We start from the raw sequence: 18,029 nt of genomic DNA on the forward strand, positions 1-18,029 counted from the left end.
TTTTTGTACCACTTTTGCTACAGTATTCTGACTGATAAGTAAAGCTTTGCTGATCTTCTTGTAGCCTTCACCTTTCTGGTGTAAAGAAATTATTTTCTTTCTCCGGTCTTGTGACATTTCTCTTCCATGTAGTGCCATTGCTGACAGTAAGAAATGGGGTTTTAACACCCTTTTATAGTCAGCTGTCTGCTGGACACCTGTGTAATGAATAATTAGATTCACCTGTGGTTGAATTCTTGTTAAATTAGACATTTGTAGTCTAAAATTTAGAAATAAGTAACTCAAATTACTTTGTTTTCCCATTTATTGACTGACACCTCTCCTGTCCGCATGCTGAGAGAAATCGGAAGTAAGTGCAAAGGCATCATGTGCACTGTGAATATGATGGTTATTCTAGACTAGTTCTAGACAAAATGTGAGAATACATTTACTCATTTACTACTTCTCCTGCGTCCTATTCTTCTGTATTCCAGAAGAGCAGCACAGCTGAAAGGCTTGTTTGTTTGAACTGCACCCTCTACTGTACAGGCATGAATTAGCATTTATTTCAGCCTTAGGCTTATTCATTTCACTATTGGTGTGAAAGGGCATTTTCATTCACCAAAAATATAACTATTTTGTTGTTATAAAAACAAACAAACAAACAAACAGCCCAGCCCAGATGAGAAAAAGTAACACAAAAGTAACGTAACATGTTACTTTCTATAAAAAGTATCGCAATTAGTTACTTTTTTAGGGAGTATTGCAATATTGTAACGCATTACTTTTAAAAGTAACTTTGCCCAACACTGTATATTTCCAATGCTGAGCATGATGGGCAATGCAGAGAGAATTTTCAGTTTGAGAGTTAGGAATAAATCAGACGTCTTAATGAGGAGTTGGGGATGAACTGTGACCCGCCCGAGCATCTGTTTCTGCTAATGGATAAAGGGTCCCTGGTTTTAAAAAGAGGTCTTATCAGCAGCATGCTAGAATATTCAGAAAAGACCCCAGACCTGCCAAGAAAAAAACACCATTTCCACTTGCATCAGAGTCGACAATACAATTACAATTACGCTTACAAAAAGAAACGTCAGTGCTAAATCACTACAATTATGATCAATTCATAAATTGATTGCTATGAATTTTATTCATTATAATTTAAATATAAATTACAGTCTAATTATTTTATTCTAATTTCATTATTATTATTCAAATTAGGTATAATTAGAATTATTTATTTAGAATTAGAATTATTTATTCACAAAGTGACTTTCTCTTCCTTCCTACAACTTCCCGTCTCCAGCTGGACGGCAGAAACGGTTTTGTGTTCCATTAAAGCCCCTCCAGCTGGATTTTATTAGCGCGTCCCGTGGAGCCGAATGTTCCTGAGCCCAGCGTCTCTCAGCAGGGCCGAACATCCAGAAATACCTGCTCTAATGAGGATATCGGGTATGCATTCAGAGGCCGGCATCACTCGCAATAATGATAATAGCCACAGAGTTGTTTGCTAAAGACCAATTTAATGGAAAACACTTGCAGCGTTTAGACGGTTTCATGTTGACTGTGAATGGACCACTTTTGGTGGATTGTAGCCAGAGATAAACTGTCACGGACATGATAAGAGAAGCTTAAAAATAAACCCCGATGCTCATCATTTACTTACACTCACGTAATTTAAAACCCATACACATTTCAACACTTTACTATCCCATGAGGCCACGGGAGAGGTAAGAATTTAGATAAGAATGTTTTTTAATAATGAAATTCAATTTCATGAAAGTGTCATTTCTATATGTAACACAGTTCGTAGATCAGGGAAGAAGGAGGTGGGAACCGGTGGACGTTCAAAATACATAAAAATAAACAACAAAATGAAAGTAAAGGCACACACATAAACAAAATATAATGTAAAATAGTCCAGGCCTGGTCCTCTCTCGTCCTTCACTGACGTCGCTCCTCCTTTTATGTTCCAGGTGCTCCTTCGTGAGCAACTCGAGACCGGTGTGGCACGCAGCTGACACTCATTAACACTCGCGCCACTGGCCTCGCCCCATTCTCACGGCCCTTTGCCTCGTCCTGCTTGCCACAATATACCACTAGTGGCATCTAACAAATTTGCAAAGAATTATTCTAAGAAAATGACTAAGGAAGCATTTAAATAACAGAGGACCCAAAATTGAGCCTTGAGGAACACCACAAGATATGACATAAGGCCTAGAGGTGTAGGTACCCAGAGTAACATAGCATTCGCTGTTGCTTAAGTAGGATCTGAATCAATCTAAGAAAGAAAATGAATGTTCGCTCATCATTTACTCACCTTCATTTCATTTCATTTCAAACCCTTTCTTCCGTAGAACTCAAAATGAGACGTTTAGCACAATGTTCACGCTGCTCTCATCCAAAGAAGGTGAATGGGGACTGGAGCTGTTGAGCATATATAGATATTAGTTGTGTAATTTGACCCACTCTATATGGCCGCAGGTTTACGTATACTGTTTCCACGGAGACCGAGCATATGCACTAATGCATTGAAAGCCGAGGTGGCGAAACATAAATGATCAGACTCAGCGAGATTTGCTCTTCACCTCTCCATCCATCATCAATCCCACCGTAAAACAAGGCAACAGTATCAACAGCCCATAAAAAAGCTGCTGCTTGACATAAGCGCATTACAACAATCATTTACAAACTTGCTTAGTTACATAAAACACAGAGGAGAATGTGATTACGTTACGATAAAACAAGACAATAAAGACACTCTCTTTATCTCTGGACCGAGAGACTCTAGGAGGGTCAAATCTCACAATCACAGATTTAATAACGAATGCGGGCGGTAAAACAACAGGGCGAGTCTTTCATCCTGACAGGGACGTAATCCGCCCGATTGATTTTCCGAATTTTGTGCCACCAACTGCGTGAAACAGCGTACAGGACTGATGACATCCGACACGCGCGCTCATAAATCTGACCCCCATCTGGATTGAGACCCCCAAAAATGGACAGATTTATTGACGCATGAACGCATGGCATTCTGGGACTCCGTAATTAGCATTTTTATGGATGGCCCTAAAAGATTTCTGCAATGGTGCGTGACTTGTTTATGGTTTGTTATCATGTCAGGGTGAGAGAAAACTACAGAGGCTTTTAATCCCGAGAGTTTAGTTGCAGATTGTATCGTGGTAAAACAAATTTAAACGTGAAATCAAAACGGACCTGTTCCTGGTTTTTCTGCGAATTATTTATCAGGGTATGAAACCTGAAAAAAAAAAAATTAAATTAAATAAAAATAAATAATAAAAATATTTAAATAACATATTTGTGCTTTAATATATAAATAGTTAAAATAAACATAAAATTAAATAAAGTTTAAAAAGTAAAAATAAAATAAACAAACATAATCATGTATTTCCCAACCTTTTCTTTATGTTATTATAATATTTTCACATTAATGGGTGTGTTTATATATGTACATAGTTCATTCTTCTTCTTTTTTTTTCTTACACATTTAATTATTTATGCACAAATATGTGGATTTACATCTACTTATCTGACTTTTTTGATTAATTTTTGCAGGTTATATCCTCCATATCAATGCACATTATTCTAAAGAAGAAAGTTTGCAATATTTCATGAAAATAATAATAATTTGGCTGAAACTTTTTAGAGCTTGTACACTTTTCTGACCATTGATTTGTCAGGATTTTTCCATGACTTTTCTAGTCATTTGCGAATATTGTGTTTCACCTGGAAAAAAATGTCACATTATAGAATTAAAAGGGTTGTGAAATTAATTTTGATGTAAAGATCGTCATGTTGACTTTAAGGGTCTGATATTAACCTCATATATAGATAAATCTTAAATAAATGTTAGCATAATAACATTTCTGACTTCAGCTTTACAAACTAAAGTTTTAGGAAGTGACTTTTTCATAAAGAAAAGTAAATAAATAAAATGTATTTGTTTTATATTGTAATTTTTCCCATTAATGGGTGTTTATTTACTTAATCCATCATTTGTATATCTCGTACATTTAATTATTTAGCTATATATTTATGCAAAATATGTGAATTTAGATTATTACTAAGTATTTTCAATGACTTTTCCAGTAATTTGAATACTATTGAATTACTAAAATATATATGTTAAAATAAAAAAGAGAGAGAGAGAGAGAGAACTAGTCGGCCATTTCAAGATGAAATCAGTTCCCGAATATCGTGTTTCACAAGGAAAATGGGTAAATGACATTTTGACTAGGAAATCATCATGCTGATTGATATTTACAGTGATTCGCCTCAAAATCAAACATTACCATAATAAAATTTCTACTTGAGTGACTTTTGCCTGTTGCACAAGCTCAAGTTTTAGGAAGCAACTTTAAAAGATGCCAAACTAAGAAGTTGAAGTAAAAATGTATAAATAAAGACCCCTTCCACCAGTACGTGATGATCTTCAGCGAATGAACTTCTAATGAAATGCATGTGAGAGCTGCGAGGAGGCAGGGTGAATCTTCACTGACCATGTCTGCGGAGAGAGTCGAGCACGACGTGTGTTTGGAGAGCTGTCAGCGCTGTACCGCGAGCACAGATGGATGTAGGGATGCTGGCAGCAGCTCGCCGCCCACCAGTGTGAAACCACGCACAAACCACTTAACCCTCCGTCTTCCGGGCTGGAGCACGTCGGTTTTGCATCCACACGTTCCAACAGCGCAAGTCTTTCTTCCTTATTGATTGTTCTCGTTCTGGATCCGATGGAGCGCCAGCGTGTTTGAACAAAGTGTCAAGCCACATTTTTTGGTCTGAAGATAACACAAATTACACTTTATGTCCTGTTTAGAAGGTTAGTTCACCTTGAAACATTTTGTCACCTTCCCAGATAACAGAATTTTGTTATAAGAACATTCTCTAAATATTCAGTGTTGGTTCTGGGAACATTAAAAATGTCCAGTTTTCTTGATGTTAGAGGAAAATTTTTATAAGATATAATGTTCCTCAAATGTTCTTTTAACTTAATTTTGATTTAAAATTCAACATTCTAGGAATGTTGATTTGTAACATTCCAAGAACATGAAAATGTCCAGTTTCCTTAATGTTAGTAGAATGTTATTTAAAGCTTAGTTTGATGTTCCTGAAACATTCTTGCAATCATTCAAACACCTGCTGTGAACAAACACTGAAAGAAAGAGAAATAAGAACACAAACTACAACTTTCTTCAGCCACAGCCTTAGATGAACTGAAGATAAAAGACATGAAATCTCTGAAGATCTGATTAAACAACTCCACAAACAGCATTACCAGCTTCACTTATTACTAACCAGACTGACTTTATTTCTGTCACACGTCTACAGAAGATCTGACTGAGAATTAACAGAAGTTTAGATGTTTGGTTTCTACATTTCATGTCTTTTATCTTCAGTTCATCTAAGGCTGTGGCTGAAGAAAGTTGTAGTTTGTGTTCTTATTTCTCTTTCTTTCAGTGTTTGTTCACAGCAGGTGTTTGAATGATTGAAAGAATGTTTCATACTAACTTTTAAATAACATTCTACTAACATTAAGGAAACTGGACATTTTTATGTTCTTGGAATGTTACAAATCAATGTTCCTACAATGTTGAATTTTAGATCAAAATTAAGTTAAAAGAACGTTTGAGGAACGTTATACCTTATAAAAACATTCCTGTAACGTCAAGAAAACTGGATGTTTTTAATGTTCCCAGAACAACACTGAATATTTAGAGAACAGGTTGTCGTACAGTATAACAAAATTCTGTTAGCTGGGTTCAACTCGTTCCAAACCCTCTGGAAGAAACACAAAAGGAGATGACTAAAATGTATGTATTATTGCTGTAATTTCGTGAAATATTTAGACCAGGTTTGATGTCATTGGTCCCATTGTGACACACGGCATGTTTGATTGAACGTAAATGAGATTTGAGAGTTTTTGAAACTTTTTGGTGTTCTGGCCTCTTTAAAGTATCCCGAAACCCAAATTCTGTATGCTAATACACCAATAGCATTGCTGCAGCAGCATGAATTAGCAACATTAGCAGCAACATCTTCCAAGCAAACAAGAATATTTACAACAATATAACGTAGGGTTAGACTTTACTAGATTGCGATACATTGATACGCTGATTTAACGCAACTAGCACTGCACTGCACTAGCACTGAACATTAACAATAACATATTGACATTTTTATGGTGAAAAGGAATATTTACTGAGAAATAATGTAGAGTAGCACTCAACTAGGTTGTTTGTTTTACTGTAATACGTAGATTTAGAGCAACTAGTGTTGCTACAACAGCATTGATTAGCAACAACATATTGCCATTTTACTAGTGAAAAACAATCATGCAATATTTGATTGGACGTTAATGAGATTTGAGAGGTACGTTCATTGGTTTCACATAAAACGTTTGTGTTTTGGCCTCTTTAAAGAAACCCGAAACCCAAGTTCTGTATATGCTATATGCAAATACACCAATCTTATGCAACTAGCATTGCTGCAGCAGCATGAATTAGCAACATCAGCAACAATATTTTCCAAGAAAATCAAGAATATTTACAGCAAAATAACATAAGGTGGGATTAGACTTGATTACGGTACACCAATACTCCAATTTTACACAACTAGCACTGAATTATCAGTAATGACACATTTTCCAAAAAAATGCACTGAGAAATAACATATGATGGGAATTGACTGGATTGTGATATACTCTAATATGCCGTTTTTAACGCTACTAGCGCTGTTTCAGCAGCTTGAATTACCAACACCAGCAATGACATATTAACTTCTTTTTTTTTTTTTTTTGTAAAAAAAAAATCTGAGAAATTTGTGATATTTGATGCCATCGCTCCCATCATGATTGACATCAACCCTTGGCACGCCATATTTTTTTTGGAAATAAATGAGATTCAAGTGATAACTTTTTTATGTTCTGCTGCTTTAAGAACCCAGAAACCCAAATTCTGATCTGAAGAACCTTTAATTAGCCTCTAAAACCTTTACAAGAACAATATAGCAACCCAATGAAAAATGGTACTTGGAAAGAATAAGCTTTGTTTAAATGTTCTAGCAGGTTTTGAGCTTGTATGATATAGTTCAGAAGCTGAACGTCTCTTTGTACTTGTCAGGCAGGTGGTGAATAGCGGTAATAGGTTGACCATACATCCTCTTTTTCCTGGACATGCTAAAAAATGCGTCCGGCCAGGATGTCTAAATCGCCCAAAATGTCTGGGATTCGATTATTATACAGTAATTTTTCGTATATAATAAATTATTTGCACCTCAGAGCATGCAGATAAAATAATAAACGCTGTCATATCATGTTATCTTGCATTCAGATGGCTGGTGTTTGTGAACGCAATCATGTGAGGCCTGATCTGGAAGGGAATTATACTGAACCATTTCTACTGATTTTTTATTTTATTTTAACCTATGGCCATGAAAAGAAACAGTTTAAAGTATTTATTTATTTATTTGTTTGTTGTTATTCTATTGTTGAGGGCCAAATGTTGAATGGAAAGGATGTATTACTTTATGCATTAAAGTTCAATAACATAGTTGCATGGTTGTGAACGCATTTGTCAAGTATTTAGGCACTGCATGTTATCTTCTTTTTTGAAAACTAAAATATGGTCAGCCTAAGCGGTAGTAGCTATAGAAAGCTATTCACTTAACTTGTATTGTTGCAGCTTTAGTTGACAAAACAAAGTCATGTGGTATGTAACTGAAACCTTCTGTTTCCTCTGAGCAGGACAATGGAAGTTGTCAAGGCACCTGCGTTCATTATCCAGACAACTCCATTCATCACAGAGCGGATCTCTATTTGTACTCTGGAAAATCCCTATGAGAGATTCAAGTAGAACAACATACTGCAAATTCACAAAGACGAAAAGAAAAATATAATCAAGTGTCAACGTGAAGGATTGCAAATGGGCGCAATTCAGAAGAGAGATACGGTACGTCTTCATCTTGTACTGCCGACAGAAAGGAAGGAGAAATAAAGTGGATGTTTCTCAAGATGGTGTTTGGGTAGTGAGAGTAGATAAGATGGCACCATCTGCGTCTCGCCTCCTGTTTCGCTCTCCAGAGGAACGACTCCATGACGACTGCACCCGCCGCGCAACGAGTGGGAAATGAATATTGAAAATATCTGGCAAACGCTCGTAATTGGGGCTAAAGACAACAAGTCACAGATACTCTGTGGATTGGTCACAGATATTCTCCTCTCAGTGTGAGGTTGGCGTTCGTTGGCCTGGCGTCCCGCTGAACCCAGGTTGTGGGATAATCTCGTGCAACAACAGATTTGCTTTCCATTACGTGCACATTAGTCATGGTGTATTTACAGGCTAACTGCCATGTAGCCCCAGTTCAGACGGCGTTCTGTTGCCAGCAGATCGCTGTGTACACTCCCAAATTGTTAATGTGCTTGTCTGCGCTACAGGAATCTAAACGCAAGTTAGCTTTTAATTGTGCAGGGGTGAACACACACAGCAAAAATCAGAGTGTTCAATGTACTCTATAGGAGTACACTGAACACTGGTTTCAGTGTATATATAGGTCCAAGAGTTCAGTGTTCATTGAACACTGTAAAAAGTGTAAAATAAATACTCTCAAAAATAGTTACATTAGAACACCTGGAGAGTTAAAATGTACTCTTATAAATAGCACTTTTTGACACCGTTTCAGTGCTTTTGAACACCTGCATTGTAAACCTAGAACCTTTGCTGAGCTTATTATTTAACACTTGGAGAGTACAAATGTACTCTAAAGCTGGTACTTTTTTATTTACAGTGTTTCAATAGTTTCCAACACCTGCAGTGTAAACCTAGAACCATCAGTGAATGAAAAATACTCCAAGTCAGTGCTTTTTATGTCTGTTTTATTTAACTGTTCATGGATGTTCTAAAACCACAAATAATCTCTATCAAAACCATAAGTAGTTTGTAGATCAAACGGCTTAAAGAAGTGCAATTTTTCAACTTTAAGCATGGAAACATTCTGATCATTTCCCTGTGTCACATGAAAGGAATGAAAATGCTCTGCAAAACAAAGTGTCTGAAAGTCCTCTGTTACAAGACGGATCAACATTTGAACGGTAACAAAACTAGACTTGCAAACAAAGCATCTGAACATCATAACTCTTTAGTTGAGGAGCTTAGCTCTTAGGTCCTTGACTCTGGGAGTTTCGTGAGCATGACCTACATCAATGTTGTAGATGGTGGTCTGCACAAATGTGTACATGCCATTTAAGGCCTGGTCATAGGAGATGCCGAAAACATAATGTGCTTTGAAAAGTTCATCAAAGGCTGACAGGGAAGACTTGCCCTTGCAGGGAAGGAGATCACCATCCAATGCAATGTAGAACTCGTGGATGTGCTTTCTTGTCGTCCCAACTGCCAGGATGTAGGGCTGCCTCCGCTGGTTTGGACCAGAGTGCTCCTGAAGGCTGCGACATGACTGTAAGATAACAATAAACTGAAATGAATCTACAGTGAACATCACATTTTGATGGATAAGTCACACTCTGATAGAAACCTTTGATGGCACAGTTAGCTTTCCCATGCAGGATATATTCAGCATGTGATAAGGCAACCAAGGTTTTTGTACCACGGTCACACAAAGAGAGGGAATTAAAGGGATAGTTCACCCAAAAATGAAAATTTGATGTTTATCTGCTTACCCCCAGAGCATCCAAGATGTAGGTGACTTTGTTTCTTCAGTTGAACACAAATGATGATTTTTAACTCCAACCGTTGCCGTCTGTCAGTCAAATAATAAGAGTGATTGGGAACTTGAACAATAAGAGTTGAAAAAACTTCCATAGACAAATCCAAATTAAACCCTGCGGCTCGTGACGACACATTGATGTCCTAAGACACGAAACGATCGGTTTGTGCGAGAAACCGAACAGTATTTATATCATTTTTTACCTCTAAAACACCACTATGTCCAACTTCGTTCAGCATCCTGTTAGTGAGGTCAAAAAACGCGTTCTGATGACGGGAGTGATCTCTCGCCCATATACTTCAATGAGTGCGAGACATCACTTCCGTTGTCAGAGCGCGATCAGACCTCACTAACCGGATGCTGAATGAAGTTGGACATAGTGGTGTATTAGAAGTAAAAAATTATATAAATACTGTTCGGTTTCTCGCACAAACCGATCGTTTCTTGTCTTAGGACATCAATGTGCCATCACGAGCCGCAGGGTTTAATTTGGATTTGTCTATGGAAGTTTTTTCGACTCTTATTGTTCAAGTTCCCAATCACTCTTATTATTTGACTGACTGACGGCAGCGGTTGGAGTTAAAAATCAGCATTTGTGTTCAACTGAAGAAACAAAGTCACCTACATCTTGGATGCCCTGGGGGTAAGCAGATAAACATCAAATTTTCATTTTTGGGTGAACTATCCCTTTAAACAGAGAGGTCATCAATGTTGGTTACCTTAGCACATGTCCCTGCAAACTCCAATACGTTGGAAAGACAAACAGACAATTGAAAATAAGAATGAACGAGCACAAGACTGCAGTCAAAAGAGGTGAACCCCACTCTCTATTCGCTATGCACTTCCAGGAGGCAAAACATAAATTATCAGACTTAAAATTCTGTGAAGGTGGCATTGAAAAGAAACAGATCAATAATCTGGGGGGTTACACAATTGCCTTTTGACAATGGCTATTGCCATTGGAGATCAGGACACACTGACCTTATGAAATTTGACTACATGGTCCACAGCTTCCCGGGTACTGATCTTTACAGCTCCCTTCTTTCCACTTGGAGGTGGTGGCAGTAGGTAGACCAGCAGTAGCAGTGAGGCCATGTCACTATCCCAACCTGAGAAGGCAGAAGCACCTGCTTAAAGCATGATATACACCTGACCAAAACCTTTGATACTACATCAATATTAAAACTCAAAACTCTTTTCAATAACAATACTAGTTCTGCAACTAACATTTTTTTTTTTTGATAATCGATTAACCTGTCAATTATTAATCAATTGGTTGGATTAAAAGGCCAATTTATCGAGGAAATTTTATTCTGCACAATGCTCTCCTTCAAACATTGTGCCAATTGAAGCTTATGAAAACGGTAGTAAATTAATCTATGTGGTCTTCAGTCAAGGGTTATTGCGCTTCCATTCCCACCGCCGTTTGATTGATACACGGACTTGCGCTCATTCAGTGAAGTTTACAAAGAGTCAATTACTGTCAGGACTTTGTGTAAAATGCTGAGGAAAACACATCTCGAAACACATTAAACATCACACACATTTGTCGCAACATCTGACAAGACAGGCCACGTTAATACAATTACAAGTCAGTTTGAAGAACTTAATATAAAACATTCTCATGTTTTGTATTGTGCAATTTTCCCGCAGCAGCTAACTCTGCGACCTCTGCTCTGTTTTTCAGATGTGTTTTATGCATAGAAATACGTTTTACACCATTGTGAAGTGACATCACTGACTGGAATTTTCCACAGTGATGTCACAGACCCAACTAATCGATAATGAAATTCTTTGTTGATTATTTTCATTATCGATTAGTTGTTGCAGCCCTAAAAAATATATTATTTGTCTACACAACTATTTGTCATGGTAAATAAATTAAGTAAGTCGACATTTGAAAGATACACACCAGATTCATGTAAATTATTTACCTGGGACCTCGTCATCCTCATCAGTGTTCTCCTCTGCAGACTGGATGAGATGGTCAAGCAGGGGTGTCTTGCTGATGTCCTTGGCTTGCTCTATTACTTTGGCCTTCAGGAAATCCCATTTCTCAAGGAGTTTTGATGAAGTCTCAGCTCCAAACAACAGGTCAAAGTCTTGCGCCACCTAAAGCGGAGGAAGCAAGCATATGTGTATTTGATGATGGTGGAATAGTGGTAGGTGACCGTTTTCATCTTTGAACAGCTGTTCTTGACATTGCAAAAACATAATAAATGTGCTTACAAAAAAAAAACAAAAAACAACTTACCAGGCCTTTTGTGTCAAGAAACCTTGGGAACACAGTAAGCACTGTGCTGCATTGCTCAGGATCATGGATCAACTTTTGCCTGTGCTGGAAGGTTTCTCTCATTTTCATGAAGATCTGTTCGTTGTCTGTGCTGTGTTTCAGTAGAGATATGGCCTCACGACACTGGTCTCCCTCCAACTGCTGCACTTTAGTCACTTCTCTCTGTAAGTTTGGTCCGCTGCTGCCTGTAGTGTGAGAGCTCCTTCTCCTACCCCCATTGGTACCGCCATTGCTGAGTTCTCGCTGTGTGTTTTTAATCTTCCAGGCAATGTAGCCCTCATTGCTGTCTATGTCAAAAAAGTGTTCCTAAAGACAGTATCAACAAAGATGGAAATGTATAAACAAACAGTTTCAGCATGAATCAATAGAGATCTTTAGAAAAGAAGTGTTAGACTTCTAAAATGCACCAGAACATTATTCATTTGTTTATTAAGATTAATCTTACTTTTAAATATGTACTCACATAGCCTTTTTTGGAGTAGGGATCTTTTAGAGAGGGGAACAGTGTTACTATCCCCAATGCATACTGTGCTCTTTTATCCATAGGGGGAGCACGTCTGTGGAATAAATGTTGTGTATTAAAACCAACACACTGGAAAACCTATGATCTGCACAAGGCCACAGCTCATTGGCCACGGTTGTCATTTAATGATAATCACCTATTTGATTACAACTACCAAATCTGCAATTGAATACTATGAATATACACTTTACCAAATCATGCACCATAAAGCATTTTACTTACCCATACTTTTCAAACATTTCAGCAACAACAATGCTGACGAGATCACGGCGTGCTCGGTCCTTCATCTCTCCTGTCATTAAATATTTTGCAAGGATTTTCTCCCCTCCAGGCTTTTGTTCCAGAATTCTTTTGACAAGCTTGACAACAGGTTTACCAAAAATGTTATGGTAACAGTAACAGGTAAATGTAATGTTTACAACATAAAGAGAAATGTTCTGAAAAAACATCACCTCTTTGGCTTGTGAAGAACTGTCATCAGTATGTAGACTTTTTGGGGACATCACAAAGGTGTCATCAATGCGCTGTCTTTTTGGGGACATCAGAGAAGCATCACTGTCCGATGAGGGTGATGATAGTGACAAGGTGTCTGTGCACGAGGACTGGATGGGAGAGTCTGAAAAGGGCAAAAAGATCATCATTTTAAAAAAAATATTTCAGTCAATGTTTCCACAGGTTTAAGTGAGGAGAGGTTAAAAAAAAGGCATTGTGAGACTGCTTACAGGAAACTTTTTTCTTTGCCATCTATAAATTACATGAGTTTTGGTAGTTAATGTGGCCAGACTTTAAGCAGTTTAGGCCATGATACATTAACTACTAGATGGCAAGACTGACTGTTTTTTGAGAAGTACTTGGGTCAACAGTCTTACCGGCTAATCCATTTTATCTCAAATGTAGTTTTTCACATCCTTATGTGAACACTGACAGATAAGAGATAAGGTTGGAAATATGCAAAGTGGTCCTTTAACAGAGAAAGCACAAATCGGACATTGGTGAGAAGCTACTGTTTTAGTTTTGTGATAGCAAATAAATTACAATGTTAACACATTGGTATTGTTACCCTGCAGTGTACACTGTAATTGTACAACCATTTACCAGAAACTGAAAGAACATTAACAATGGTCCACAGGATGTCTGCTTTTTCCTCCAAGATGTCGCTGAAGTCCTCTTCATCAACCTCTGTTCCACTGTCATCCAGCACATACATGTTTGTCTCAGGGGGTATGCTGAACTTCGCTTTAGCTTTGAATACAGAAAAAACATAAGTTGTTGTGTTAAGGTTAGAAAGTGGGAGAACAATAATGTTTTTAGCACTATTTCTATCTTAATGGGCAAAGCTACGGTAGACTAGCATGGTGCAATACAATTTCATATAAACGTACATCTAAACCAGTGGTTGCGTAAGACTTTCACATTGTCCTTTATTTTGATGGATATGGTCGTAAAAATTGCACCTTAATCTATTACTCTATTTTAATTTTCATATTTTAATTCTAAGACATTTAATAGCTTTCGTTTTAATTCACATTTTCATTTTTAATCATTCATGAACTTACAGGATATAGGAGAATATAGGCTAGATTATGCATTTTATAATATATGAAGAGTCACTTTTCATAGTCAGGGTTTGTACAGATTTTGAAGAGTTTAATTTAAGCACTTTTCAAGCATTTTTAAGGTCCCTAAATCCATATTCAAGCAGCAACAAAATTAAAGCCTATAAATAGTATAAACAGCACCCCTTTAGAAAACTACAATCTAAAATATTAGAATCTTCAATATAAATACAACTTATATTAAATCACTCTTTGGATACTTTTTAAAAATATGGTTATATTTTTGTATATTTGTTGTCAACTGTAAGTTAGGTTGAGTTTTTTGTAGATGGTTGGAATAATAATAATAATGAGTATATAATACATGAATAGCTTTCTTAAATACCTTAAAATATTATTTTAATAAATAAACATTGTTTTAAAAAGGACACATGAAAAAGAGTGTTTAAGTGTTATCAATAGACTATTTAACTGAATCTAAACATATTCAACCAACACTGATTTGTTTTATTTATTCTTGTCAGTAGCAGCTCTATTAGTCTGTATTTACACAGTAAGACATGATGCACAGATCTATATTGTCATATCAGATTTGTTTTGTCACGTCCGTTGCTATGGTTACTACTATCACGGAAAGATTATTTACAGAACTCACTCTGGTAAAAGCGGTGGTCACTCCGAAAGTTTAGTCCTCTAAGCATCATGAAAAACTAAACTTTCGACTTGCTACAAAGCATACAATGCTGCAGACGTTAACATTTAAACTTTTGCTTTTGTAAATAGAAACCAGAGTGCTCACACAAACGTGCACGACGGAAAGAACACCCCCCCTCCCGACATTACATTTATATATTGATTCGATATTAATTAATTTAATAATGTTTTTAAAGAATTCAGTTAAATTCATTTGTCTCCGATTACCTTTGGAATGGCTGGTAAAGGCTTATTCTCCCATGGCGCTCACATCAGTGTGTTTCTTACATAACAGGATGCCTTTCAGTCTGTTGATTGTCGACGCAATCATTTTTTATTTATCATCTTCTCTAGGCAGTCATCGATAAAATTACAGCAAGCAATTCTTAATGCAGATGTTTGCGCGCCAGGCGAATACACGAGGCGCCAAATAGGCCTAAGTTACATGGAATTACACGAGACGTGCTTCGTAACAGAGGGTGCCTCGCGACAAAAAATAAAAAATAACGATTGTCAGCCGGTTTTATTTATACTTTTAGTTACATCTGACGTCATGAAGAAATAACTTAAAGTCAAGCATTTTCCAAACTTTCGAGACTTTGTAGGAACCCTGATTCGACCTTCAGATGTTTCCGTCACTGCTAAAAAAATCAGTCAATGACGGAAAATATTCGGTAAACACGACCTCTGATCTAAACTTCAATTATAAAGAGAACGAAGAGAAGAATGCCATTAACTTACCCTCCCTGAGAAATGCTGGATATGATGCTCCATTGAGTTTGATGTACTTCTTCTTTCCTTGGTACTGCACTTTGAAAAGCATTGCTGTAGTTTTTCTCACATATTACTAAAACATAAAAAATACAACTGGTTTACTGAACACGCACAATACCAAATGTAGTGCAAATAAAGTCAGACTCAATCATTTCAGACGGGAATCTGTAACGTTAGCTTTCAAGGCTAGCTAGTCAATTTAGCCTGCATAAGGCGCGAGATTGGGAGAGGCAGCTAACGTTAACAAATGATTGCTGCAATTTCATTTAATGGTCAACGATCAACATTACCACTAAAAAAAAACAGTTTTACCAGATTTAACATTCACAATTACTTTAGCTACCATTGGTATAGTAAGTTAGCTAACGTTAAACTAAATAACAAAACGTCACACCTCTTCTACTTCTACATTAGCGTTTTTAGTGTTTTAGTTATGAGAATTTAGACAATAAGACAAACAGGAATATTCGGCATGATTCACTTGGTGATTTCTTACCTACGGTCCCGCAGAATCAAAATGTCGACGACTTCGGATGTCAGTTGGAAACTGGTGTCCACGAGGCTGCATCATGATTCAACCAATGACAACGCTTAGTCGATCTGATGACGTATCGAAACCTAAACTCATGTGAGGACGGGACAGCAACAGATTGACTCTCAAAGAGTTCATCATCCCACTATAACACTACAACAGCTCCACATCAACACTGAACCAATACATTAACACTTGAGAGAGTTTCTGGTGAAGCCCAGTTTACTCCAAAGTGTATAAATTTTACTCTGGTCATCAAAACTCTGGGATTTTAACACTCTGACATTTGCTGTGCAGGTAATACGAGATTAGCTTCATCCATTAACTAAGTTAAACAATAGTATGGAAAGAACAGCTGACGTCCACTAGAAACTGAAAGAAATGTAAAGATAGACGCGAATACGCAGATTGAACAACTAGCAATGCTACAGCAGCGTTAATTAGCAATATTGACATTTTCCTATTAAAAGATAATATTTAGCCTACTGAGAATTAAATAACATAGGGAGGGACTTGGCCTGGATTGCGTTACGCTAATATGCTGATTTAACACAACCAGCGCTGCTACTGCAGAATGAATTAGCAACATTAGAAATAACACATTTACATTTTCCTAGTAAAAACATTATATTTACAGAGAAATAACGTAGAGAAGCACTCGACTGGATTGCTATATGCTAATATGTTGACTAGCACTGTTACCGCATTATCAATTAGCAACATTAGCAAAAATATATTGACATTTTTTCTAGTGAAAAATAATATTTACTGAGAAATAATGTAGGGTGGGACTCAACTACATAGCTATATGCTAATACGCTGTTTAACACAACTAGCACTGCTACCGCAGTGTGAATTAGCAACATTAGCAACAACATATTGACATTTTTCTAGTAAAAAATATTTACTGAGAAATAAGGTAGGGTGGGACTTGACTGGATTGCGATACGTTAATAAGCCGATTTAATGCAACTAGCGCTGTTACCGCAGTGTGATTTAGCAACATTAGCAACAACATATTGACATTTTTACTAATAAAAAATATTTACTGAGAAATAACTTAGGGTGGGACTCGCCTGGATTGTGATATGCTAATAAACCAATTTAACGCAGCTAGCGCTGCTACAGCAGTATGAATTAGCCACATTAGCAACATCATATTAACATTTTCCTACTAAAAAATTATATTTACTGAGAAATATCGTAGGGTGGGGCTCGTCTAGATTGTGATACGCTAATACGCCAATTTAATGCAACTAGCGCTGCTACAGCCACAACATTAGCAAAAACATATTAACATTTGTCTACTAAAAAATGATATTTACTGAGAAATATCGTAGGGTGGGACTCGCCTGGATTGTGATACGCTAATACGCCAATTTAATGCAACTAGCACTGCTACAGCCGCAACATTAGCAACAACATATTAACATTTGTCTACTAAAAAATGATATTTACTGAGAAATATCGTAGGGTGGGGCTCGCCTAGATTGTGATACGCTAATACGCCAATTTAATGCAACTAGCGCTGCTACAGCATTAACATTAGCAACAACATATTAACATTTGTCTACTAAAAAATATTTACTGAGAAATATCGTAGGGTGGGACTCGCCTAGATTGTGATACGCTAATACGCCAATGTAATGCAACTAGCGCTGCTACAGCCGCAACATTAGCAACAACATATTAACATTTCTCTACTAAAAAATGATATTTACTGAGAAATATCGTAGGGTGGGGCTCGCCTAGATTGTGATACGCTAATACGCCAATTTAATGCAACTAGCACTGCTACAGCCGCAACATTAGCAACAACATATTAACATAGAAATATCGTAGGGTGGGACTCGCCTAGATTGCGATACGGTAATACGCCAATTTAATGCAACTAGCGCTGCTACAGCCGCAACATTAGCAGCAACATATTAGCATTTGTCT

At 37.0% G+C, this 18,029-nt stretch overlaps 1 protein-coding gene across 4 annotated transcripts; it reads right to left on the bottom strand.

Moving 5' to 3' along the window:
* Positions 1–8,495: 8,495 nt before the first annotated feature.
* On the bottom strand, positions 8,496–16,912 carry LOC125263206. Of its 4 annotated transcripts, XM_048182192.1 has the most exons (10): positions 16,053–16,911; positions 15,524–15,629; positions 13,629–13,775; positions 12,986–13,149; positions 12,756–12,892; positions 12,474–12,567; positions 11,972–12,316; positions 11,652–11,829; positions 10,699–10,826; positions 8,496–9,447 (listed from the first exon to the last, which is right to left on the bottom strand). In XM_048182192.1, the coding sequence occupies exons 2-10, from the start codon at positions 15,603–15,605 to the stop codon at positions 9,133–9,135; spliced, it is 1,590 nt and encodes a 529-aa protein (XP_048038149.1). In that variant the 5' UTR covers positions 15,606–15,629; positions 16,053–16,911; the 3' UTR covers positions 8,496–9,132. The 4 variants fall into 4 exon arrangements, with proteins under 4 accessions (XP_048038149.1, XP_048038150.1, XP_048038152.1 ...); XM_048182193.1 differs by having other exon boundaries at positions 15,524–16,912; XM_048182195.1 differs by lacking the exons at positions 15,524–15,629; positions 16,053–16,911 and adding an exon at positions 13,403–13,494 and having other exon boundaries at positions 8,497–9,447; positions 13,629–13,760.
* Between the last annotated feature and the right edge of the window lie 1,117 nt (positions 16,913–18,029).

Source organism: Megalobrama amblycephala, linkage group LG2 (assembly GCF_018812025.1).
Source record: "Megalobrama amblycephala isolate DHTTF-2021 linkage group LG2, ASM1881202v1, whole genome shotgun sequence".
In the NCBI taxonomy this organism is placed as follows: Eukaryota; Metazoa; Chordata; class Actinopteri; order Cypriniformes; family Xenocyprididae; genus Megalobrama; species Megalobrama amblycephala.

Coding starts and splice junctions, on each gene's coding strand:
- LOC125263206 (XM_048182193.1), bottom strand. CDS start 15,605: ATGCTTTTCAAAGTGCAGTACCAAGGAAAGAAGAAGTACATCAAACTC. Junction 13,776..15,523: donor TCCAGCATTTCTCAGGGAGG/GTAAGTTAATGG, acceptor CTGTATTCAAAG/CTAAAGCGAAGTTCAGCATA. Junction 12,317..12,473: donor CCTACTCCAAAAAAGGCTAT/GTGAGTACATAT, acceptor TACTGTCTTTAG/GAACACTTTTTTGACATAGA.